The 26,487-nt window shown below is 41.9% G+C and overlaps 1 protein-coding gene across 1 annotated transcript in view; it reads left to right on the top strand.

Annotated features, from left to right (window-relative positions):
• Nucleotides 1–21,837, top strand: part of LOC144935837 (uncharacterized) — a 56,522-nt gene extending 34,685 nt beyond the window's left edge. Inside the window, exons 16-33 of the mRNA XM_078862634.1 lie at nucleotides 1,131–1,184; nucleotides 2,661–2,714; nucleotides 3,155–3,208; nucleotides 3,662–3,715; nucleotides 6,569–6,622; nucleotides 6,981–7,025; nucleotides 7,131–7,184; nucleotides 7,326–7,379; nucleotides 9,426–9,479; nucleotides 9,663–9,734; nucleotides 11,710–11,745; nucleotides 12,744–12,788; nucleotides 13,815–13,847; nucleotides 15,649–15,795; nucleotides 16,848–16,902; nucleotides 17,939–18,127; nucleotides 19,370–19,447; nucleotides 20,385–21,837. Of these exons, the coding sequence (XP_078718760.1) occupies nucleotides 1,131–1,184; nucleotides 2,661–2,714; nucleotides 3,155–3,208; nucleotides 3,662–3,715; nucleotides 6,569–6,622; nucleotides 6,981–7,025; nucleotides 7,131–7,184; nucleotides 7,326–7,379; nucleotides 9,426–9,479; nucleotides 9,663–9,734; nucleotides 11,710–11,745; nucleotides 12,744–12,788; nucleotides 13,815–13,847; nucleotides 15,649–15,795; nucleotides 16,848–16,902; nucleotides 17,939–18,127; nucleotides 19,370–19,447; nucleotides 20,385–20,596 (1,344 nt within the window). The 3' untranslated portion in view covers nucleotides 20,597–21,837. The remainder of the gene's footprint in view (nucleotides 1–1,130; nucleotides 1,185–2,660; nucleotides 2,715–3,154; nucleotides 3,209–3,661; nucleotides 3,716–6,568; nucleotides 6,623–6,980; nucleotides 7,026–7,130; nucleotides 7,185–7,325; nucleotides 7,380–9,425; nucleotides 9,480–9,662; nucleotides 9,735–11,709; nucleotides 11,746–12,743; nucleotides 12,789–13,814; nucleotides 13,848–15,648; nucleotides 15,796–16,847; nucleotides 16,903–17,938; nucleotides 18,128–19,369; nucleotides 19,448–20,384) is intronic.
• Nucleotides 21,838–26,487: the final 4,650 nt, after the last annotated feature.

Here is a 26,487-nt window from a genome sequence, read left to right on the forward strand (position 1 = left end):
GGACATCTGCTCAGCGTTGATGGTGTAGAGTATATCTAAATGCAGATTTACTATTTATCAGGAATGTCGTACAAAATACTGCAACATAACATGGGTTTCCATGGTTGATACTTAAGAACTAACGTTAATTAACAAGGCTAAGAGTGTTGAAGGCAAGTGTCAATCGGAAGCACCTATTAAGACCGCCACAATATATGAAGTGGCTGTTGTAGCCAGGACCTAGCATACCACCCCTCCTCTGCCCAGTGCTTACGTTGACAACACTGATCCAGGTGCTCTCTTTACTGTGAGTTGACTTGGAGGTGGCCCGTGCCAAGTACAGATATAAACCGACAAACTGCAAATGTACATACTATAGATGTGCGTAACCCATTTGTAGAGATTCTTACCACCAAACCGCTATTGCTTTCCACAAAGGCATATACATGCACAAATACAAATAAAACTATCCACAATTTAGGCTTACTGATGGGGCAAGTGCTAACTTGCACGTCTGAAAGCCGGAATGGCAAATGCAAAAGGTGGGTGGCTAGTACCATGCCTGACCCCCTTTGTCTTCCAAGTGCTGATGTTAACATATTGCAGCAGGTACTCATTTAAGGCCTAGTCGACCTAGGGCAGGCACAGGATGAGTTCAGATAATTTGTCACTGATATTGGCCATGAGCTAACCACTCCACTACCGCTCCCTACAACCGGTACATGCACATGTGTATGCACATAAACATTTTGAATAATACGAAGGAAATTATTTAAGATGGGACAGTCAGGGATTCTGTTCTGTAAGTGATCTTGGCATGCCACATCCATCTCGCCTTATTTTGGTCAATAGCATTTATAAACCTGGTTATAGGATTATAGGCAATGAGGGTACAATCAATTACAGTTATGTGTAGTGTATCTTGTACTCTAGTGGAAGTGCCTTGCGCTGGTGATCCATAATCCAAGCCCACCTAGTAGTGTTCCGGAAAAAAAATCAGGTGATAAATTGAGCCCTGACAATATTCTATGTAATAGCAAAACCTAATGACTGTTTTTTTTCAAAGGCATCCCTGGAAATGCTATTTATTCACTCTGAACGCTGCATCAACACTGCCATGTGATGGTTGAATCTGGCTGTGTTTGTTACAGGGTCCTACTGGGCAGCCTGGGCAGCCAGGTCCTATGGGACCCCTAGGAAGATCTGTAAGTATTTGTCGTATCATGAATTGACATCTCATCTCAAGCATTTGAAAGGGTTACCCCCAGTGGCAGCTGTCCCTGTGAGGCACAAACTGACCCAGAACCTGGCCTGCAAGTGGGCATGAGCAGGTGGCGATAATTGTTGCGGAATCACAAATGAGTCATTTGCGGGTCAATTTGGCAAATAGTGATTTTTACACTAGTAAACAATGGCCTACTCTTTCGCAAGCATCAGGGGATATTTCATGTCCACTCTGAAGCAGATGGTGCATTTTTTTTTATAGATCCACAGTAATAACCAGGGCAGTTTGTTGGCTTTGAGCCACAAACCTCGGCAAACAAGCATGTCAATGGCCAAAAACAGCAGTACCAAATATATATATTCTATCCAAAATATGAAAATACCCCGTGGGAACGTGATGTTAAGAGATGCGTTTTTAAACTTGACAAAGTAATACGAAATCAAATATCAACATTAACAATTTTAAACAATGTATTGAACAATTATAAGACAATACTTAAAACGTGAAATAATGAGTTCAAAACATGAAAATTCGAAATTAATTATGAAACTAACAATACTCTAATATTTTTATATTTTTGTGTGTGCTGTATTCTCCGACAGTAAGAGTACAGTAGAATATCAGTTGAAAACCATGCAGAATCTGACAAGCATTGCTCAATACAGAGTACTGCGATATTTATAGCTCTCAGTGTCACTAGGTAAACTGACGGATACTGAAAGGTGTACAAATCCAAGAAGCAGGTACGCAGTGGAATTATGGACAATGATTGTGAATTGTGCAATCATTTGTGACCGTTTATCAGGGGACAAATGCACAACCTCTGATGTCAGCCCATAGAGGAAAAGGACAAGCTGGGGCCCTTCCCAACATAGTGCAATCAGCAGTGTACATTTGCTTGGTCACAAAATCTTTGTTAACACATTTTTGGGACACGTCACGAGAAGTGATGGCGATCGGTGGTCTCGACTAATGATGGAGTTTTCTTTTATGAAATAAAACTATTTTTTGTTTTGCCAGTTAAGGCCCACTGAGCTATAAAGTGCTTTATCAGAAGTGACCTGGCCACAAAAGATAGCGCAATGAAGCGGATTATCATTTGGAAATGTATTGCAGCCAAATATTATAAATTAATTGTTATAAATGTGGAGGGAAAAACTGGAGGACTCGGAGAAGAATCCACACGACCACGGGGAGAACATGCAAACTCCAAATATACAAGCGTTAGGGTCGGGATCGAACCCACGATCTCTTGTATGCCAGGCGAGTTAGTTAACATTTCACCACAATCGATAGGATGCGAATAATGGAGAAGGAGCTATGGAATCATCTCTTGTGAAGGGGCGAGATCGATTATTGTTGTCAGATGTGAGACAGTGATGGCTTGTGGAGGCCTTCAGCAGTGGATAGATCATACCTTATGGTGATCATGATGATGACTGTATACATTTCACAGGGAAAAGAAGGACCAAAGGGTTTTATGGGATTGCCAGGGCACAGAGGCGACAAGGTATGTTGGCCTACCTCAGCATTTTCCACCTAATGAGGATCACTTGTGTTGCGATCGAAACGCTGTGATTTGTTTTATTTTATTTTATTTCTACCTACGTGACTTCACCAAAAGAAACAAATAGTATGTTGGCAACACATTTGTGCAAAAGATGTATTTGTTGCAAAATAAACTCTTGCTAATGAAATTTCATTTCAATATACTCTCCAGTGGTGCATTAAATGATACAAACATTAACTGAGGCCACTTGGATAATAACGCTAACATTAAGTAACATACCGTAGACATGGTTTTGTCATTATTTTTGTTGTCACAGATTAGTTGCTGAAATAACATCTGTTGTTGCTCCGTGTAGCTGCTATACTGTTTTAACATTATCAGCGAGCTTTGAAATAATTTCTAGACTGTGCTTGATCATGTACTCCCATTTTTCTCTATAGGGAGAACATGGCCTGATGGGAATTATTGGTATTAAGGGTGTCAACGGAGAACCCGTAAGTAATAATCACAGGTGATACATTGTCAACAATATTTTAAACAAAGTGCATTTTCGCTCCCATACATTACATGCTATTTTACTTAATACATATCCATAGTGAAATATCATATTACCAAACCACTTAAAGTAATTTATTATTATCATCAGGGATTTCTCTGTCACAGGAATATGGAATTTTATATTACAGTTTTGTGGCCACTAAATGGCGGTGAGCTCCACCCAACTCACAATTGAATGTGGAGGCACGTTAATATTGGAGCAATTATTTTAAATCTAATCACGGCACGTGACTTTATAGAGTTCGAAGACAAAAGCATGTGAACCTATTCCATACTGAAGTAAGGTCCCCGAGTGAACCCACTGGAAAGTTTAATGTGAATTGCATACTAATTACATGGTAATTCTAGTAAAGCAGACTAAAACAGACTTAAAATGTCCTTCTCCACAGGGAGACTTTGGATCAAATGGGCGTGGAGGTCTGGACGGTCCTCCGGGAGAAACGGTGAATCACACATTTCATGCACATGCATGCATTAATGCGCTCAACCAAAACATGGACACCTACAGCTGTATAACCATTTGGGGATCTGTTCCAAATGTTCAATTTATTCTGGCATATTTTTTTTTATAACAGGGCCTAGATATGACAGTTTCTACCATTTCGCATTGACCTGAAAATCTGACGTCACAGAAAGTGACGTCACATTCTTACTTTTTCCACCATAGTTACCATCACGTAATGTCACTTTTGCTTAAATTATTAAAATATATCAAAATATATCAAGTGATACAGCAAATCTAGCTGTGACGGTCCCACCTGATGACGGAGACTTGTGTTGCCTCCGAAACGTCGTGATTTTTATTTTATTTTTATTTTACTTTTATTAATTTTAATTTTTTACCTACGTGACTTTACCGAAAAAACCTAAAAATATGAATCCTTGCAGTCACGAAAGCTTCAAATCTAGTATTAAAATATATTCACGTTAGAATTATAATTTCAGTTGGAACTGAATGTAAAAAATGTCATTCAGTGATTAATGCAAAACATACACATATAAAATGATAATATTTGGTACAAAAACAATGAAAGCTATTTAAATATATTTCATTAAAAAATGTTTTATTTGAAATCGGAATTGAAATTTATTCTAAAGTAAAAAAAAGTCCATATCTGAATCAATGAAGTCACAAACTCATCCCGATTACGCAGGCAATGTGATGCATTGTCAGTATGTTGTGTTACGATTCAATTTAACAATTCATTATTATCTCATTTATTAAATGTGTTAATTGTTCAATTTCCTTGGGACAGCGTTTGTCTAGTTCACTCCAATATCCTAAAAGCAACATGAGCGGATAATGTGTATAAATGTTGATAATCAATTCTTACGCATACAATCTAATGTAGTCATCGTGAATGTAAGAGTTAATTGAAATTAATTCAGCAAAGTATGTTTTTTTATCACATCCAGGCAACAGGGGTCACACATTGATAGTTTAAAAGAATGGGAAAATAACGTTATTGTTAATCTCATGGAATAATTCTTGGAAACGCATATGAACTCCGCACGTTTGAACTTCTTTCGCACCGTATGTAGCCAACTGTGCTAATACGTGGTGTGGGGGAAAGACAACAAACTAAACACAAAAAGCAGTTTAAAAAATGATAATTGGTTTTTTACCCTTATATCTGGCAACAAAACTGACACCTTTTTACAAGGAGTCATGTTTGCATAGACCGCAATACCTGCAGTCATAATACAAACAAAAGAACATAACTCTGATAATGTGCACTGTCCTTGAAGTTGATTGGTCCACACCCGAGACAGCTTTCCTTAGAGCCTAGTCTCACATGGGTTGGACCAGATGACGCCAAAAGGCGCCTTTTGGCGTCATCTGGTCCAACCCATGTGAGACTAGGCGCCTTTTGGCGTCATCTGGTCCAACCCATGTGAGACTAGGCTCTAAGGAAAGCTGTCTCGGGTGTGGACCAATCAACTTCAAGGACAGTGCACATTATCAGAGTTATGTTCTTTTGTTTGTATTATGACTGCAGGTATTGCGGTCTATGCAAACATGACTCCTTGTAAAAAGGTGTCAGTTTTGTTGCCAGATATAAGGGTAAAAAAAACAATTATCATATTTTTACTGGCAAATGAGGTTCCCATAGTACAGTTTAAAAAATGTTTTCAATCTAGATTTAAAGTGCATTGCTCCAGTGATTTCCTCATATCAGAAGAGCGTTCCAGACGGCCGCAGAAGCACATCTGAAAGCACGCACCTTATTTGCTCGATGGCTAGCCAAAAAGTGCTGCGAGGATGACCGGAGTTCACATGATGGTTCATTATCCTGTTTATGCTCATGTGAAGGTTGCTTTCACTGCAGAGCAGATTCAATGGTAAAAGGACATCTCTACAAAAGGCATTTCAATGAGTGCATGGCCAGGCAATACTAGAGTGCGTGTTTAGTGTCCATGCGAGTGCAGGAGTGGGTGGCTGACCACTCTCAGCCACCTGTTTCCTTTCCCAACTCTTAAATATACAGCAGCGGGTGCTCTCTTTCAGACGGAGAGGCCCTCAGCTGTCAGAGGTTGATTAAAGGCATTGCACGCTCGGTTCTTTGAGGATGATATCGAAGTCAGACTGTGGGATATGAACACTGGCCTTGTAATCACAAAGCATATAATAAAATAAAGTTTTAGACAATGGATGTATTGTTTCGCATTTCCAAAATCCTTAGCTCATTATACACGATTCACAAGATAGTCACAGACTGAATACCGCTCAACACCGTCATCAGACTTTGCTAACATTGACGAGATGGTAAAGTAACTTCAGTATGTGCTTCCATCCTACTGCAATGAAGTCTCTGAAATGGAATCTAGTTGTGGAAATGAAAACAGTATCATTAGAATTTGAGATACGTATGGCAAACAACTTTAATATATGTAATCCCTGGCTATGAATGAACACAATGTGGAAATTGGTATCAGAATCTGGAATGAAACTCTCCTAGGTCAACTCAGCCTAAAATGTGTACCTTGCGGCTTGGTCTCTAATAATAATGATGGCTTAATCACCCAGGGCAGTCACACAAAGTCCAATGACCATTTTTATTAAAGGTCCTCCACTGGAATATTTGGCCACCACCAATGACCTTGGATGTTTTAGCCTCGGGAAGAAACCAGATAACCTGGAGGAAACCCATGGAGAACAAGGGGAGAACATACATACTCTGCACATAACGGCACACGAGTCAGGAATCGGACCCAGGTCCTTGTTTCTGTGAGGCACAGGTGTTGCCACTGCACCACCTTACCGCCTTGGCTGAACTGTGCGTGTGATATTCCAGGGTGAAGCTGCTAAGCCAGGCTTTCTGGGTCACCGAGGCTTGGAAGGTTTTCCCGTGAGTTTTACCAGCAAGGATAATTTGACCGTTGTTTTTATGGCTTGAACGAAGCTTGGAGAACAAGTTGCACGATTCCTTGGGGAGAATAACTACTCCTGTGCTCATATGCATGCAAAGTGAAGTTTGCTCCACGACTGAGCATGCATTAAAAAGTTCCCATTTTAAGACATGTTAAGAAAAGTACGTATTTTTTGTACAATTATGCATTTCGAACATTCATATATCGTTTTGTATTAACTCGTTTAAAAGTAAGTACTCCCTTTAATGTGCGTTATGTTGTTGTTCCGATTGCACATGTGCTATTGATTGGCAAACTTAAAAGGATAAACATCTCTTTGCCTTGCTTTCTCTGCAGGGCATACCCGGGACACCGGGAATGAAAGGCTCGATCGGAGAAAGGGTGCGTCACTTAAAATCAATAAAACAATTATTCATAATTATTTGCATGTTACATTCTTATTATTATTATTTAACACGCGACTGCATTCTAATTTTTTACGTCAAGGGAAGTACTGGAGCAGAGGGATCAAGAGGACCAGATGGTCCAAAAGGAATAACTGTATGTTTTCACTTTGTTCAATTACCGAAAATGTACTAATCACGTATTATGCTGTTTACTTTAGTCTGAGGTTATTTGGTGAGTGTGTCTCACATTACGCGGATATCTTCGTCAAGTGATCAAATTCTCATTGCCCCACAGGGAGACCAAGGCAATGCTGGCGAGAGGGGCTTTGAAGGTTTGCGGGGCCCTATCGTGAGTTCTGATTAAAACAAAATGCACAACAATAACAAGGGTGACTTGACCAGACTGTGGCAGGAGCAGCATATGTTGAATGACTGAGCAGCCAAAGATGAAATCTCCTATTCCCAACGAAAATACCCACGGAATAGCCTTTGGATTGTTAGTTGATCTCTGAATAGCACCCATAAGGATGGGAAAGCCTGCCTGGTGTGGATAGTGGCTGCATACGGCTTCATTTGCAGGATTTTCATTTCAAAGCAGTAGCCATACTGATCTAATCTCATTGGACCTGGGAGGCTAATGTGTCAAATGGACAAGGGCTTCTCACACAAAGAACCTTCAGAAAACTTGGATTAAATCTCTTTTTTTGTCTTCTTCAGCGGAAACTCTAGAATTTCTGTTTAATACCCTTACTTTTGGTGATAAATAAAATAAGTATGACCCATTACTTATTCCCCATACTCAGGAAAAATCCACCTTTGTGAGACTGCTATCTGGCATTGATTAGTGTTGATTTTGCCACCAGTGCAGGTTTGCAAACACGATTGAGGAAACCATGAATGGAATGCTTCTTGTGCTTTCGTTTTCAACTCTGTGAAATTAATCTGGGTCTGTAAGTGACTAGAGGACTGTGCACAAAAGACTGAAATCTTTATGCTCATTTCAGGAGCAAGGTGATGCACAAATACCATTTGTTTGGCCAAAGAGCATTGGGTCTCACACAAGCACGCAGTGTTGTGTGTTCTAAGCTGCGTTACATTACCGCAGCAGTAAAAGCAAAGCTACAATTTTGATTTAAACAAATAAACTAGTTAAACATTAAGAAATACAAAATAAAGTATCTCTATGTTCCAAGGAGTATCTTTGTTAACAGCAAAAAGCCAACGGTTGAAATTCCATATCCTTATGGTATGGTGCCAGTCTTTCTAGTGGACCAACATAGTTCGTGCCATTTTATGTCCTTCAATGAATTTCTAATAGCTCTGACATTCAGTGTACAATCACGAGACAAAAAGCTATACACACCTCTGTTTCAATATATCAGGGTTGATTACTGTCATATTTGCATGGGCAAGATAAGCATAACAATACAAACTTTAACAGATCAGGGGGAAACACATCGTAGTTAAATTACATCCTGTTTTTTTAATTGAGAAATAAAATTAAGTAAATATATGAGCTTTTGGAAATGAATCCTTATTTTACAATTTTAGAATTTCACAAGCTCACAAAATCACTGACAATCTGTAATTTGACACGACTATATGCCTATGGGTAAAAAAATGTAAAAGTGAATGTGCCACTATGTTAAATAAGAGATTATAAGAGACACAGTGCATGTTTCCATGCATCACTATTAACAGCAGAGTCAGTGAAATAAGCATTTTGTGAAACTTTCCACTAACAACGTTTAGATATTTTTTGGGGGAGGAAAGACAGGCTTAGTTTTTTTTTCTCCAAATTATTCTGATGTTTTCTTGTGACATTTTTTTATGCTAGTTGGGCTGATTACAAGGTTAAGATGAAGCAGCTAAGGACGACACATTGATGTTTTAATCGGTATATTGTGTTAGGATGTCAAGATTAATTTTAATAATTGTATTTTTCTTAATTTTCGTAAATCAATTCATGAAGATAAAACTATCAAATATCAATCATTGGCAGGACTTCCACACGCACCTATGACTTCATATGTACACTGTGTAATACATTGTTAAAAAAATGTATAAATATGCAAACAATATAAATATGCATCAAAAATAGTTTAATAGACATTATTTTTTGTAATTTTGCATTCCATATTTTCCCCCAAATATCAAACACTCAATATACGTTCCATGCATATATACATGTATGGGATTTCAGTGGATTGGTGCAACATATTATGAATACAGAATTGTGTATAATGCAAACATCTGGTTACATTCATAGCATGTGTTTATAACACATCCATATATAACATTTGCATGCAAGACATGCGTACGTGTGCGCAAGAACGTACTAATTAATGTTCCATCGGATTACGCTTCAGCAATAAGACAAGTTGTGCTTTCGCAGGGGAAACTGGGCGGAGAGGGCCCGATCGGGACCCCTGGACAGCAAGGAAAGCCAGTGAGTGCCTCCGCCCACTATGAACGTCATCTGCCACTCACACAAATCACAAGCAAGTGGCAACACCAAGTTCAAATTGCAATCCACGGGATGTTTTTGCTAGCTTCGAACCGGCAGCGGAACTGGCACCCCCACCCACCCACCCCTTGTCATTACGCTGTAACCCGAGTCTCTTTGTTGCAGGGGCCTAGGGGTCACGTGGGTGCTGGGGGGCTTCCGGGCGCCCCTGGTCACACCGGAGAGAAGGGGCACCGGGTGAGAGCCCAACGCCTCGTCGGCCGCCCCCCCCAACGCTTCATCAAACACGCGTCCAGCGCTGCCAGCTGAGCACATGCCCCCAGCGCCCACGGGGAGAGTGGTGCCGCGAGACTGCCACCCCACTTCCTCGCCAAGTGCCTTGTTTGAGCACAGAAGTTTAAACAAAACGCAGCTAAAACACAAAGCACCGGCCCAAAAGCCACACGTGTCCACGGGATAGCAACCAACAGCACTATCAAGGTTGCATTGGATAAAAGTTGCTTGCAATGAGCAAGGCTATGTATGGGAGCTTGGAAAAGAGACGATGAGGATGGGAATTCCAAAGGCGAGCAGCAGGAGGGAAGTAGCAGAACGAGTTGTGGTTTGACCTCCAGTTTGGCAGTTGAAACACAAAGTATGGGATGAGAAAGAACAGTCATTCTGGCAGACCAAGTCCTCAACGTGGGTGGAGGAACTCAACGAGTGAAATTAACGTTCGCAAAGAAGTAGGGTTAGAAGAAGTAGGCATAGAATAGTGATGAAGGGATTCATAACCGGTGAGCGGTAATGTTCATCACGTTTTTATCAACTGGCCATTGCCAAGGCAAGTTGACGTGGAATTACAGCTCAGTACAATGCCACATATCTGACTGTCACACATCTGTCCTGACCAATTAACCTCCCACACCCATTGTGGCATTTGTGCAGAGTGTAACTGTCATGGTCTATAGGTGTTGCCAAATCCACCCTTTTCACACGCATCCCTCGTCGTCTTTATCTCGCATACATTTGCCTACCTCCAAAGTGCAGTAAAGCAATTTCCTGTGCTTAAACCGGCTTGTGATTCTTTTGATAAGCTATTTGTGAACAGTGATGTAACCGCCATTTTCTATGTATGTTCACGTATCCAACCTTTTCACGTATCTGCCGATACCTCGGTCCCCAGCGAGTCGTGTATGGGGCACTGTGCTGCGTTATGTTGTAAATGTACAACTCGTGAGTGTTTCCTACCTTTTTTGTAAATTCGGGTCATGAGATTAGCACACAGCGGCACCAGATGCTGGTAAGCACATTCTCTGAATATTCACATTTTCAGAAACTAAAACACTTTTCATATTCCTCACGATGGTCATGCAGTGCAAACATTTCTATCTCATACTCGTCGATAAAAAGTAGAAATAAGAAGAAAAAAGTCACAACATTGCCATTGTGAGTTTAACACATAGGCTTTCACGACCAATATCATCCATAATAAAGATATTTTGGGTTAGATCGCGTAAATGTGTCGTTAAACCCGCTACCACCCGACACAGCCAACTAGTAAGGGTTGTCACGTAAACAGAACATGCCAATTCGTCACTAGTACAGCACACTGCTGTGTTATAGAGCAAAGCCACAACATTTACAATCTGAGTACGACGTTTCGTCAGTAATTACAACTAGCTTCATCAGGCGACAGGCAGATTTGTGGAGAAATCCTCCGAGAGCACACAAGTGTTGTCATCATATCTACCCCTCAAAATGGATGATATTGTGATAATTACTCATACCAGCAGTTTGTAATTTTATATCAATTTTGTGGCGAAAAAAATAAAATATATATTCCCAGTGTCATAATGGTGTTAAATACCACAATTGTTCACGTTTGCAATACAGTTAAGTTCCATCTGCATACTGACAATATAAGGGTGTAAAAAGATTTGGACTTAAACTTCAGCGACTTATAAATCGTGCCTTGCACCTACATGGACTAAGCACCTACGTTGTATGCGCGTCGTTGAATTTGACTGTACATCACCTAGGACAGCAGGTAGCATAGGCCAAGTAAAATGTAATAATACACGTATTGTTGACATTAGCATGAATAAAGAAAAAAAACCTGTTGTGTCAAAGTTACCTTTCAACTGCAACTGATATGCTTTAAGTCAAATGCCAGCTTTCAGGAAACAGGCGTTTATTTGTTCCTGTGAATGTTTTTTTTCTGCGTGAATAGGGCACAGCCGGGAAGCGTGGACGCAGAGGAGTGCCCGTGAGTGCCTCAGACTCTTACAGACAGCGCCAGATTACGTTAGATGGGGCAGGCCAGGGCAGTAATATGTGTGCGCCCCCCCCCCCCCCCATTTACCACTCCACCACCACCCATGCCTGCTGCCAAACACTGCATTGTCATTCAGCTACATAAATTCTGCCCTGAGTTTTTTTTGTGATAGACGAATTGTAAAGCTAAAAGTTAAAAGGGACTTTTTTTTTGGTTCGGCACATAATTGGAAGTGATACCGTGGCTTTAATTACCCATGGGGTTTGTATCACATTGCTACAGGATTGCGTTTCAACCATTATAAAGCTGGCCATGTGGCTCAGAGGTCGAGCAAGTTGATTCCTGGTTGGTTGTTAACTCAACTCATCAACCCTCTGGGGTTGTTAAAGTGAGTACCACTTTGTGGGAAATTTAACAGTGGTTGTCCAACGAAGAGACTTGGCCCCTTCTATAGCAATCTGGGATGTCCACCACTGGCTGAAGGCTGTAAATAGAAGATGAGCACTGCCTCAATTCTAGTTTAAGCGCCAAATAACTTTTATCTTTAATCATTTATTTATTATAACACGGTACATATTTTGAGGACCCCTCAAAATCAAAGGCTCTGAGAGGATGAAGCCCCCAGAGCTCCAGCATTAACCCGCACCTTCGATTAGCACGGTTGGCTCCGTACGGTGCAAAAAAAAAGCACAATTCCTCCCTGCTGCGAGGAATTGTGCACTTCAGTTGGCGGTCGACATCAGAATTGGACCGCGACGCTCAAAGGAATGGCCCCACCCCTGTGGTCACACAAATTACGCGAGACGCCGGTGTATGGCAGCAACAGAAGTTCATGCGAATGCTGTCGCAAGAGGTCACACGTTTGGCGCAACGGTCCTTCGCTGACTGTGCGTGATGATTTAATGATTGAGAGGATGCTCAATTCAACAAATAGCGTTCCACATTGTGGTAGGTCACATTAACTGTGCTGTACTTGTTTTTCTCACCAGGGCCCAGTTGGCGAAGGTGGCATCACGGGAGAGAGAGGAGACACGGTATCGCATTGCGTGCAGCAGACGCCGTTTCACGTTTTTAGGATAGCTATCGTTTTAATTATTAATGGTTTTTCCATATTACATTGCCTCCGTGACGCAGATCTTTTCTTGAAAGGGGACTGCTGGTTCAACATAAAGGATTCGTATCTCTCTGATGTATGGTTCACTGCGGCCATCATTCCTCACTTGTCTAAGCAGGGAGACACTGACATTGACAAAATCGTTGACACATTTAGGCTGGCATTGCATTTTAATTACCTCTTTTAATTCCCGGTGATTCACATTGTCTTGATTGTTAATGCACGAAGCTGCATTATTTATGATTTTTCCTTAAAACAAGACAGTTTGTTAATGCAGTCTTTTATCCTTGACCTGGAGCGATATACCTTGACAACTGTGTAAGAAACCAAGACTTGTAATGAGTGCTTGTGAACAAAAAACTGGCAAAAGTATTCAATTAAAAATACGAATCTTTCATTTAAAAAAATAGATTTGTAATTCAGAAGATGTTTTCCATACTGTGTATGTAGCGATTCATGGAATAAAATCGATTCTTATTTGTGCTATAAATCTATCAAGTAATGTGTGCAAAATTACATTATTTACAATGTATAGAAATCGTATATAAATTGTATCTTTAGGCCAATGGGACAACTGGGATAGAATTAACGGCACAGACAAATACAAATGAGATGGCACAAACAAGAGAAAACATTTGATTCATGAAATCACAGGGGAGGTGAATAATCATTACATACCTACGATATACTAAGTATGTCTATTGTCACATTTGCTAAATCTCAAAATCTCAAACAGATTGTGTCAATGTACTAAATTATGCAGATGTCCACAATGAATTAGGCCTGCTTATAAAATATTAAATGGCTTAAAAATAGCAACTGTAGTAGCAACCATGGAGGAGGGAAAGAATCGCCTGGTTATATATTGGATAAACTACATTTGGATTATGATGGATAACAACGGTGTAACCACTGCACCCCTCTCTCCCACCCATACTTTTGACAGGGTTTTGCTGGAAGCAAGGGATCAAAAGGAGAAGTGAGTATAATTGCCACGCGACCTTTTTTGAAACCAATTAACTGCACAAGCAGAACCCACTTAACACCACGCTGTCGGGGTCTCATGCATGCAAAAAGGGGGGCATTTAAATCGGTGAAAATAATTTGACCACAATGCCAGGTGTCACGTTGCGCTGTGACTTGGCATGACAAATTACACAGATGCATTTGTTTACACGGAAGCTTTCCTCTCTAGGTCTCAGGAATTCAATGACTGTTGTGGCGCTTCTGACTTGCATTGTGCTTCACTGTCCAGTCGCACGTCCTCACGACATACACATTTAATTTAATGAATAATAGCTTCAGTTATTTCCCCGTGGAAAAAAAACAAACTCACCCACTCATAAAACATACGAATAAAATGTACATTTGCATGGAGAGAAAAAAACATCTACATTAACGTTTCCAACTTTCACCAGTAATTTTTTTTATTGAAATGTATACAAGTGATTACAAAATAACAATCTAAATGAGAACCTTATGTGCGGAGAGCACCCAAGTTAATACAGGAGCGGCTCAGGAGTGATTCAAATTCAGTTACAGTATCTATGCTGCATACTGATGGAAGGTGTGTGTGTGCATTTAAATTAACGTAACAAAATAGTTTGCAACCAGTCTTCACGAATTCACATTGATCGCCACTATAGGTGGAAACAATGTTTAAAGCCTGGATTTTGGTGGTATTTATTATTATTCTTTGGTTTTTTTGGTAAAGTCACATAAATAGAAACCATATTTTTTAATATTTTTTTTTATTGTTGTTTTTTTCTATCTACGTGACTACAGAAAGAACCAAAGAATATAAATTAATGCAGTCACGAAAGTTTTAAGTCAAAATGTATTTATTATTATATAACATCAGAGCCATGTGGTGCAAGTAACATATGCCTCGCTCTGTATATTAAGAGATTTTCAGTATTTTACCACAGCCTTGACTGCTGCTAAGTGACATGGAAGCAGATTTAAAGAAGAAAAAATTCTCATGCATATGCAATATGAGACGCAATAATATATGGTCTCCCACAATATACTTAGCCTATAATCCTTCCCTCCTGGATTAATCATAATGAATTCCACTTAGTGCCATAGAGCAATGATGCTGCCACAGTGGTGTAATGGGGAGCATAATTGACTTGCAATCCGGAGGTCGTCGGTTCGATCCGCTCTCCTGGTGTGACAATTGAAACAGTGACGCGAGTTTCCTGAATCCCCTCCTCTCTCCACCCAAGCAATAGAAATGTGTACACCACAACCCAGCCTGTGCAAGTCACGTGTGGTGGAGTAAAGTGTGGGTAGTCCCACCACTTCAATGATGTGTGCCCAGCGTGAAGAGTAGGTCAAATACGATCTAGAAGTGCTATCCACAGGTCACCTTAGAGTTACATGTGTAAGTGCTGAGCGCAGTGCTGCTCATCTCAGTCAATAAATCAATCCTTATTTTACGTGCCAATATCGCCCACAATGAAGGAGGCATCAGTGTACATTGCAAAGGAACGGGAACGGTACTGGGGGCAGAGAGCACTCAGCGGCTAACACCGACCGAGCGAAGTAAATTGCAACCGCGCGCAAGATAAAGTCAAGCCGTGCACAAACGAACAACATAAGAAAGGTTAAGTAGTAAATACAAAATAAGTAGAATAAATCAAAAGTAAAGGGACGGTCTTCATTTAAAATGTCATACATTTTCACTGGAAAGCTCGTCTGAATTGTACTCCCTTGAATCGTCTGTACGTCCTTGAACCCCGGCATGCGCGCTCGCCGCGGTTGCGTTGCCCGTGTAGGTCGGTGCCCGTGGGGACGCGGGCGCCCCAGGCAGAGCGGGCCACAGGGGGCGAGTGGGGCAGCTCGGGCTGCCGGGGCCCAGGGGAGTGGTGGGGGAGGAGGGAGAGTCGGGGGCCCCTGGTATCGCCGGCCGCCCAGGCCCCCTGGTAAGGCATGGAAATGGGGGTTGGGGGGGGACATTCTCTGCCTTCATTGGAGATGAACTCTGTGGGTAATTCATAATAGATGGGGCTTTTTTGGGGGGTTAGACCACGTAAATATATAAATGTGTCGTTAAAGCCACCACCACCCGACACAGCCAACTAGGAAGGGTTGTTACGAAAACAGAACATGCCAATTCGTCACTAGTACAGCACACCGGTGTGTTGGAGAACCAAGCCAAAACATTTACAATCTGAGTACGACGTTTCACCAGTAATTACAACTAGCTTCATCAGGCGACAGCTATATTTGTGGAGAAGTCCACCTATTTCGTTTCATATTTAGAGGCGTAGATGTGGTTACCACACTTCTGCGCTGTTGTGCAAAGTGGGGGGGGGGGGGGGGTGAAATTGGTCGCGAAAGCCTACATGTTAAACTCTGTGGATAATGTGAACGACGCGTCATGAACTGGAGTAAATGAATAATCGCTTCACCAGGTGTGATGGACCACGCCTGAAATCCAGAAGCTTTAAAGAAGGGTGGGTGAGAAGGTTGCCACCTCTGAGGTACAGAAAATATCAGGGACAATGTTAGGAAAGACACATATCTCACAATACTGGAAGAGAAGCAACTGACAAACACCAGGAAGCTTCAATGTCCCGGGAAAATGTTTCATTTTCCCCAGGACAGTTTTCTCCAAAAGATGAGGATCTTTGGAAAACCAGGGCAGGTGGCAACCTTAGTGGATCACAGAGGGATGGGTTATATCTAGAGTTACCCCCTTGCTTATTGCAAGTTTACTCTGGGCCATTTAGTTTCCTCCCACCTAACAAAGGAATAAAATCAGTTTGACTCTCAACACAGAACCCTACTAATAGACCTGCAGAATTAAACTTTGCTCAGTAAAACAAACATTGAAAATTACGTTTCATTATGTGTCACTATGAAGAATGTGCTGGCTATGATGTGTACATGGAATACGATACAGCATTGCTAAATATTTAAATCATTTTAGACAGTAGCTAACGATGTATCTTATATTTTTCCATTTGAACAGGGGAATCGGGCAAGTGAACTGCACATCCGTGAACTGTGCACCGACATGATAACAGGTGATTTAATTTTGAAAAATACTCCTTGCATTGTTACGTCATCTCGTATATGATTCACCACATTGACAACTGTACAACTGTGCAACACCAAACGTACATCGGCATCAACAGCCATTTTCTATCCACTGCTGCGGCGACGCGGCCCAGCTGCAGTGCTGTGTTCACTGCTTGTTGCAGAGCTTCACGGTTCCATTAATACTGTGGTGTGCAATAACAATACTACCACCGATTAATACTGCAGTGTGCAATAACAATTCTACCACCGATTAATACTGCGGTGTGCAATAACAATACTACCATCGCATGCCATCTGCTTCATAGTGGATGTTAATGATCCACTGACGTTATTCGCAAGAGCAGACCATTGTGTGCCAGATTCACAGGCAACATTTTTAAAATTCTAAAATTACCCACAACTTACTCAATTTGCGCTCGGCGTAGCGATCTTCACCACCTACTGGCAGACTAATGTCCCAGGGTCCTCTTGCAAATGCGACACCTATCCTGGTCTCTTGACTTCTCACCTAGTTACACAAAATAAATTTGAGCCTTGCAGGCTGAAGGCCTTCCCATGCTGCCACCATCCCTCAGGGTCAATCTTACTCTTGCACATGATCTGATCTCATGTCTCCATTATCTGCCTGGCATATTCTCTCCTTTAGCTGCCATTCCATCAGCAGTCTCCTCTATTCTTCACATCTAGCAATGTGCTCTGCTCAAGCCCAATTATATGTAAAAGCCCTGGAACAATGCATTACTGAATGAGGGCCTGCCCATACCATGCGGTTGCAGACATTGGAGTGAGCACCCAGATGTCGGTGACCTCTTTGGGGGTGGGGGGGGGGGGGTATTTAAGTTGGTGGGACAAGGTAAGAACACACCTTGGGGGTCAGCCGTTGACTTTGCAGGAGCTGAAGACTCGAGCATAATAAAAGGAGTCATGGTGAGGTATGGTAGCATCAATGGCAGTGGTTGTGATGACCTATTGACCTTGACAATGTCAGCAGAATAAGCGTTTGTGTTGTTGCACTTTCAGAACAGGTGAACCAGATTGCTCTCAGCATGCGGCGCCAGAGTCGGGGCACGACTCACCTCCCAGGCCCTCCAGGCCCCCCGGGCCCTCCAGGCCCTCCAGGGGCCACTGGGCTGTTTGGTATGCGAGGGGTGCGTGGCCCTCAGGGCTTTGAAGGATCCTACGGAGTCATGGGTGAAACTGGACCAAAAGGTCAGTGGATAACTGCATTGCTTCATTTAGTCTATGTCCATGCAACAATATGTCCATGATGACTGCGCAGGTTTTTGTGGTTGTTCAGTCGAGCTCTGCGATTCGTTTCCAGGTTGTACCGTGTGTTGTTCAGCATGATGGCTGACGCTTCTCTGCACGAGCGAACTGAAGAAGTTTCCAGCATGCGGAGCAAAATATCAGATATCATGCTGAAACAACCACGTGTCGTACAAGCCAAAGACACACTGGGGAGCTCACAAAATATATTGTTAATTTCAATGCTGTGATTTGTTTAATTAAATGTAACTTCGCTCATTTACCAGGGAATTGAGATTGTCTGCCCGTTTTGCAAGAAAGATCTAGGTAATGTTAGCTGTGTCGTGACAATAATATCAATGCCAGTATTTACATGTTCAAGAAGATGCACTTCGCCTGGTGCACTGGACTATTCCTCTGAAATATTTAATATTTTTTTCTCCATCTGCTTTGAGCAGTTACTGCGTTTTTTAAATGTTCTGTGGATTGTACTTGGTACCTAAAGGACTCAACCTTCAAATAATAACAATAAAAAAATTTACTTTAGTGTAAATTACAGAATTGGTTCACGTAACTATCAAAGTATGATTTTTAATGTTGTACTAAAGTACAGTACTGTAATTCCAATAAACTCTTCAAAATTAGGTCTCACCAAAACAAAACACTGTTTCATAAATACAATTTAATTTGCAACGATACTAATGTATAATTTGTATCATTGGGTGGCACCACAGTGGCAAGATGTGAACTACCTCGCCTGGTATACAGGAGGTTGTGAGTTCGATACCGACCCTGATGACACCTGTATATGTGGAGTTTGCATGTTCTCCCTGTGGTCGCGTGGATTTTTATCTGGGTCCTCCGAGTTTTCCCTACACATCTATAAATATGCGTTTAGAGTATTTGGCTCTGTAAGATTTCCACATGATAAGCCACTTCGTTGAGCTATCATTTTTGGCTAGATCGCTTCTGAAAACGAGCTACATAGCTCAGTGGTCCTTACCTGATAAAATTAAAATAGTTTAGTTTCGTGGAAATATGCTTACCTGCCAATGCGTAGAGTATCTCACACCAAGCATTTACACAAATGGAAGGAGTAAAATTCAAGGCAAAACTTGGTTTGTTATTGAGAGATGCTCCTGTTGCGTGTGATGCTTAGTGTCCGTCACAGACCCGGCTTGTCAATTATGTTTTGCTGTTGTTTAGGTTTTCTTGGGGATAAAGGAGACAAGGGCTCTCAAGGGAGGGCTCTCTTGGGCTACATTGGTGTGCCAGGGCCAAAAGGTACAAGATCTTCCTTCCTAAATACCTTGACATAAATCCTTCCATTGGGATATACATCGTATTGCTGGTATGTGCTCACATTGTGTATTTAATTACGGCGTCAAATGTTTTAGTTTTGAGGTGGTCCAGTGGATCATGGGTCAGATATATAGCTGGCACTGCTGACACCGTGGGTTCAAATCTGGGCTGCTTATCATGATTATACTGAATTCACAAGTGTAGCAAGTTTATTGTCTCAACCTGGTGGTCACCAATGACCACCGCACATGCAACAATCACATTTAGTTGTTGTTGACACTTAATGTGACAAAACAAAATAAAGGGGACAAACACCCGATTTGAAATCCTATCTGCAAATTGACTCCACTGAATTTGCTGCACGAATCCACCTATCCGTGGAAAAGTTGTGCAGGATGGGACAAATTGCAGATCATCACGGATAACAAGAGTTTTCACAGACTCTATAGGTCTTTCGATTTAAAGCTTTCGTGACTGCAGGGATTCATCTTCTTGGTTCTTTCGGTAAAGTCACGTAGAAGGGAAATAATAAAATAATAAAAATTCAGCATAATAAAACACAATTCTCACGACGTTTCGGCCACAACGCAAGCAGCCGTCCTCAGGTGAAGAACAGGTCTGTCGGAAAGACATTCAGACGCTGTTTTTCCGACAGACCTGTTCTTCATCTGAGGACGGCTGCTTGCGTTGTGGCCGAAACGTCGTGAGAATTGTATTTTATTATGTTTTATTTGTATTATTTTATTATTTCCCTTCTACGTGACTTTATTGAAAGAACCAAGAAGATCTATAGGTCTTATCTTGATTTGATCTTGATTAGTGCCTGTGGATAATTTAAGTCACAGGTAACGGGGTGGTGGAAAAGAAGAGTTTTACTGTCCAGCTAATTATATTTTTTTGTAATATTTTGTACTCGCAGGTACACCTGGTCCGACTGGGGAGAGTCGACCTGGGACGGACGGGTCTCACGGGGATTGGGGGTTGCCGGGCTCTGCCGGCCGGCTTGGTTCCACAGGGGCCGTGGGCTCTCCTGGGGTCTGCGACAACTCGGGGTGCATCCCACAGGCGCCACCGCACATTGTCATGGGCAAACTTGGCAGCGTGAAGGGGCCTGGAGGCACGGGGCCCTAGAGACACGGCCACCACCAGCATCATCAACTGGCTTTGTGTGAAGGGAATGCGCTTTTCACTTGAATACAAATGGTGTATGAGTGACAACAGCAACAGCAGTGGCTGCAATTTACCAATAAGTGCCGGTGATGCCCCACGGTGCTTATGCCAGGATAGCTATACTTTGAAGCCAAATGCAAAAGAAAGGGTCACTTACAGGAGTAAAGAGACACAAATAGATGTTATTGAATAACGGAGGTTACTGGCAAATGCATTATCGGCGCTCCATGCTGTGTCAGCTTGCTGTGTAGTAGCTAGTAACTACTATTTTTATTTTTTACCAGGGAAGGTCCACTGAGCTATATAGCTCTTTTAACGAAGCGACCTGGCCACAAATGATAGTTCAATGAAGTGGCTTATCACGTGGAAATTTATAGCAGCCAAATACCCTCAGCGCACGTTTCCAAATGTGGAGGGGGAAAAAAATCCAGAGGATCCGACAATAATGCAAGCGACCACGGAGTGAACATGCCAACTCCAAATATACATCGGGCGTCAGAAACTTCTCGACACTGGTCATTGCTTGTGAGCATTGCTCCCTGCCTCCTGTTACTAAATAATGGCTATTGCAAGCTGCCCGGTAGCATCTCGCATAAACCACCTCCACAGAAGCCTTTTCTCTGACACTGCTGGTACCAGCCAGTGGAAAGGCCACTTGAGCTCTAGGCATGCCCGTTTACCCCCCTTTACATGTAAATACGTAAAAGCCGCTGAAGTGTGCAGTGATTGGGCGCATGGGTAACATGAGCCTGCCAATCCAGCCTTGCTTTCCAAGGAGTTCACGTACGTCTTGCCCAGATTCTTATGGTTCACATGATATCCTCACACAATCCACGCTTCTTTTAATTTCAGGGCGAGATTACAAAAGGTTTTTGGGGGGAAGGGATTACTTTTTAAACTCCCATGCCTCCATTTTAAGGTTTGTACAAAACGTGTTTTATTTTAATCATATTAAAACAAACTTCTTTCTACTAAATTTTTAATTATGAATAGCACAACATATATGTAGTTTATTTGTAGCAATCATTAGTGAAAATAACAAAAACGTGTTTGTGTGTGTGCATAATTAACACTCCTGGTAAACGTTCATACCTTCTCAATCTCAACAAATCAGTATACATCATGGGACCTTTTTTGCCAGTACCAAGTTATGATGATAGGTTTTCCCCTTTTTTCTGGCAACAAAACAGGTGTTAAGATGTTAAAACACCAACTGAAACCTTTTACAAGGAATCATGTCTGCATTAACCACAATGCTTGTGGTCAGAACGCAAACAAAAAACACACTGATAATATATGCATTGTCTTTGAAACTGATTGGTCCACACCAGAGATAGAAAGAAAGACATAACGCTGTCTCTGGTGTGGATCAATCAGTTTCAAAGGCAATGCATACATTAACAGAGTTTGTTTTTTGTTTGCATTCTGACCACAAGCATTGTGATTAATGCAGACATGATTCCTTGTAAAAGGTTTCAGTTTGGTGTTTTAACATCTTAACACCTGTTTTATTGCCAGAAAAAAGGGGAAAACCTATCATCAAATCAGTATACAATGATACTTTCTGAATTATATGAAGTTTACATTTGAATTGTCACTCGAATTTGCAAACACAAGCCTCGTGAACGTATCCCGAATTTCTATTACTCATAACGTAACACATTGAAGGGGACTTTGGAAAATTAGGTGAACACTTAGAAACCGATTTACAATTAGGATGCATTATACATGAACGAGCTGATGCTTGTATACTATGCTGTATTTATTATTTAAGGTATATAACAGCTCATAAGAAAACACATTACTGCTTTGTTCACGATGAGTTTGAGTCTTCATGTGTCACAGATGGAGTGGTAGTGTGTTGTGACCGTGTTTTGCATTGAACTGTAGTGATGCATCATGTGATGTCGTGTGGGTTTTCAATAAAAAAGATTCTCTTTTATACAACCAAACGTTCATTGCGATGCATTCACCTTCTTTATGGCGCCACTGAAGCAACCACACATTAAATGTCTACATTGTCAACACACTGATTATGCCATTACATGTATGTGTCTTGTGATCAGGTTACAAATTCGTCTCGCAGTCAGGGGTCCCCTCAGTTCTTTGCAGGGTTAATACAATGAGTATTACCACCTTGTGAGGGCTAAACATTGCTTGTCCTGTGAACAGCTCGTCTGAACCCATCATAGGAATGTGAAGTTTGCACCGCTGACTGAGGGCTATAAATAATAATAATAGTTCAATTTGTAACGCGCGCAAATTTGCAGACGTAGTGGCCGCAACTCAGAGGCGCGGAGCCAAGCTCAGAGTCGCTCAAAAGCATGATTGTAGAGGTGAGTTTTTAAGTCTCTCTTGAAGGAGGCGATTGAGGTGATGCTGCGAATGTGCAGAGGGATATCGTTCCAGAATGTTGGGGCTGCCACCGAGAAGCGGCGCATAGACATGACAATCCTGGATCTTGGTATCAAGAGGAGGTCGTGAGTCGCGCTGCGCAGGCATCTGCCGTGTGCTGAGCTGCAAGTTGTCAATAATGAAGAAAGGTACGGCGGGCAGGCGGATATGAAGGCATTGTGGCAGAGGCAGGCGGTCTTGTATGTGACCCTACTGGCGATGGGGAGCCAGTTGAGAGCACGGAGACAAGCTAGTGAGTCGAGACGGGGATGAGTGTGGGCAATGACGACGCGTTCTAGGTTATTTTGTAGTCTTTGAAGTTTCTTTAGGTTGCCAGCGGAGGTCCGGACTAGGACGGAGTTGCAATAGTCAAGGCGAGACCCAACTATGCAACATGCCAATGTGTTGGCAATTTCAGTAGAGATGAGAGGACGTATGTGTCTAAGAGCCTTCAGGTGAAAGTTACATGAGCTGATGATATGGTTGGTTTGACGGTCAAAGGATAAAGTTGAATCTAGGATGACACCGAGGTAGCTGAAGTGGTCGGTAAACTTGATGCTGTGACCGAAGATGTGTATGTGTTGGGGAGTGCTGCTGAATTGAGACGTTGCTTGGTACCTAACATGATGGCCACTGACTTTTTCGGATTAAGGGCTAGGTTGTGTGCAGTGAACCATTGTTGCACGGCGGTGGTACATTCCGAGAGCTTCTCGAATCCAGATGCATTGCTGGAATCGATGGCGGTGAATAGAATCATGTCATCCGCGTATGAGTGATGCTTAACACCAAAACTTGCAATGAGCCGGCCGATCGGGGAAGTGTAGGCTGTGAAGAGCAGGGGACCTAGTACAGAGCCCTGGGGAACCCCGCATAATGCTGTTGTTTCAGGCGATGTGGACATGCCCACCCTGACTGAAGATTGCCGGTCAGAAAGGTACGAGGCTATCCACTTAAGTGCTGAGCCGCATATACCGAAGTCGGATTTCAGAAGGGAAGTAAGGAGCGAATGGTTGATGGTCTCGAAGGCTGACGAAATGTCCAGACTTACAAGTGCAACAGTTGAGCCGGAATCAATGATCGTTAAGATGTCATCGAGCACTCTAGTGAGTGCTGTTTCTGTGGAATAGTTTTGACGGTAAGCTGACTGGAAGCAGCAGTAGTTTGCGGAGGAGGTGATGTGTGGTTTTAGCTCGGCAAGGGCTAGTCGTTCAAGGAGTTTAGAGAGGTTCGAGAGGTTAGTGATGGGACGATAACTAGATGGGTCATCCGGATCTAGACTTGGTTTCTTTAACAAGGGAGAAACCAGGCCATGTTTTAGGTTGGACGGAAAACACCCTGAAGAGAAGGAGGCATTAGCGATGTTCCTGATCATGATGGCGAGTTCTGGAGCACATTGCTTGAACAAGGAACCTGGGAGCACGTCGTGTGGGTTTTCAATAAAGAAGATTCTCTTTTATACAACCAAACGTTCATTGTGATGCATTCACCTTCTTTATGGCGCCACTGAAGCAACCACACATTAAATGTCTACATTGTAAACAGGGGCGGTTTCTTCATTAGGGCGATTGGGCGACGCACCACCAATGTCATTCAACCACAGAGTCACGCTAGCCGTCACTGTGCCTCTGGATATAGTCCAATCAGCGTCATGCTACGTTCTGTGGAGTACCGCCTCTTTTTGGGCGATTTCCCTCCAGCTGAGAATCGCCCCGAGTGGTCCCATAGACTTACATTCAACGGGGGCGCTGCAATGCATTCTCTATGGCTTCCGGGAGGGCTCGCCCTAACGTGCTTACGTCATCATACGTGCTTACGTCATCATACGTAAGCACGTTTCATCCAACAATATAATTTGTCGCCACCTAGTGGAATCTTTAATAAAAGAAACTTGAGTGGTTTATTTTAATAGTGAGTATAGAAACAAACAAGATGTATTGTAAGAGTCACTTTATTTTTCATTAATATTAAAGAAGTGAAGTTGCCTTTACATGCTTAAGCTGTTAATTTATCCATTGCATGGGTGGACCTTATCCTTATCAATCATCCAGACATTTGCCCCCCCTGAGAGATTTTGCATGAGTCGCCACTGATTGTAAACACACTGATTATGCCATTACATGTATGTGTCTTGTGATCAGGTTACAAATTCGTCTCGCAGTCAGGGGTCCCCTCAGTGGTATTACCACCTTGTGAGGGCTAAACATTGCTTGTCCTGTGAACAGCTCGTCTGAACCCATCATAGGAATGTGAAGTTTGCACCGCTGACTGAGGGCTATAAATAAGAGATGAGTACGGCCCAATACTCATTTGAATGGGAAATTAATTTGACTTTTTGGAGGTCAGTGGAAATAAGCTGATGCTTGGAATGAATAATTTAATCCTCGTTTTGCTCTTTAGGGTAATTGAGTTTAGCGGCAGAACAAGTGCTCACAAGTACCTGTCCAGGCTGCAGATCTTTGAAGAGAGATCCTGGCCTGCACCATGGAAGCTTGAGACTGCTTACTGAGCCAAAGCTCAACTTTTACACCAATGACATCACCTCCTGATTATCATATCAGCCAACGATGTTTAATGCTTCTGCAAAATGACAAACAATAAAGGAACTCGTATCATTCTAGATTTGAAGTTTTCGTGACTGCAAGGATCCATACTCTTTGGTTCTTTCGGTAAAGTCACGTAGGTGAAAAAAGAATAAAAAAATCATGGGAAAAAATAAGAATAAAATAAAAAAATGTTAGGTTATTTTTGATTTAATTTTAATTTTATTCTTATTTGTTTATTTTTATTTTATTACTTTTATTTTTTTTTCACCTACGTGACTTTACCGAAAGAACCAAAGAGGATGAACTCTTATAACAACATTGGCGTTCTTGGGTTTGTGCAGCTGCATTGCTGATTCAGGAGCCTGCACTCGTTCTCTGCAATGTCGACGTTTGTTTGCCTTAGCGCTTTGTTGTTACCACTGAGCTCACGCACCACGCATCTCACGTGTAACATTGCCAGGGAACTGGCGAAACGGTATCATGCGGGTAACAATTCTTCTTCTTGGTTCTTTCGGTAAAGTCAAGTAGAAGGGAAATAATAAAGTAATAAAAAAAAATAATAAAAACATTGATTTTTTTATTTTATTATGTTTAATTTTATTATTTAATTACTTCCCTTCTACGTGACTTTACCGAAAGAACCAAGAAGATGAATCCCTGCAGTCACGAAAGCTTTAAATCGAAAAAATGCAATTATTATTACTTTGGCAATTGCATTATTTAAACAAAGTGCTCGCGAGCATACAGTCGTGGATGTTGACTTCAAATGATATCCATAATGCGGGGGCGTGCCTGCCGCAGTTTAGGAGCTAGTTGCTGACGAGAAAACCAAAGCGTAAATGGTCTCCATGCTCAGACAACAGGCGTTACTTTATTTCCTATGACAGCCTTGAGAAAGTAGCGAAAATTCCACAT

The sequence above is a fragment of the Lampetra fluviatilis genome, chromosome 14 (genome assembly GCF_964198595.1).
Source record: "Lampetra fluviatilis chromosome 14, kcLamFluv1.1, whole genome shotgun sequence".
NCBI classification, from domain to species: domain Eukaryota; kingdom Metazoa; phylum Chordata; class Hyperoartia; order Petromyzontiformes; family Petromyzontidae; genus Lampetra; species Lampetra fluviatilis.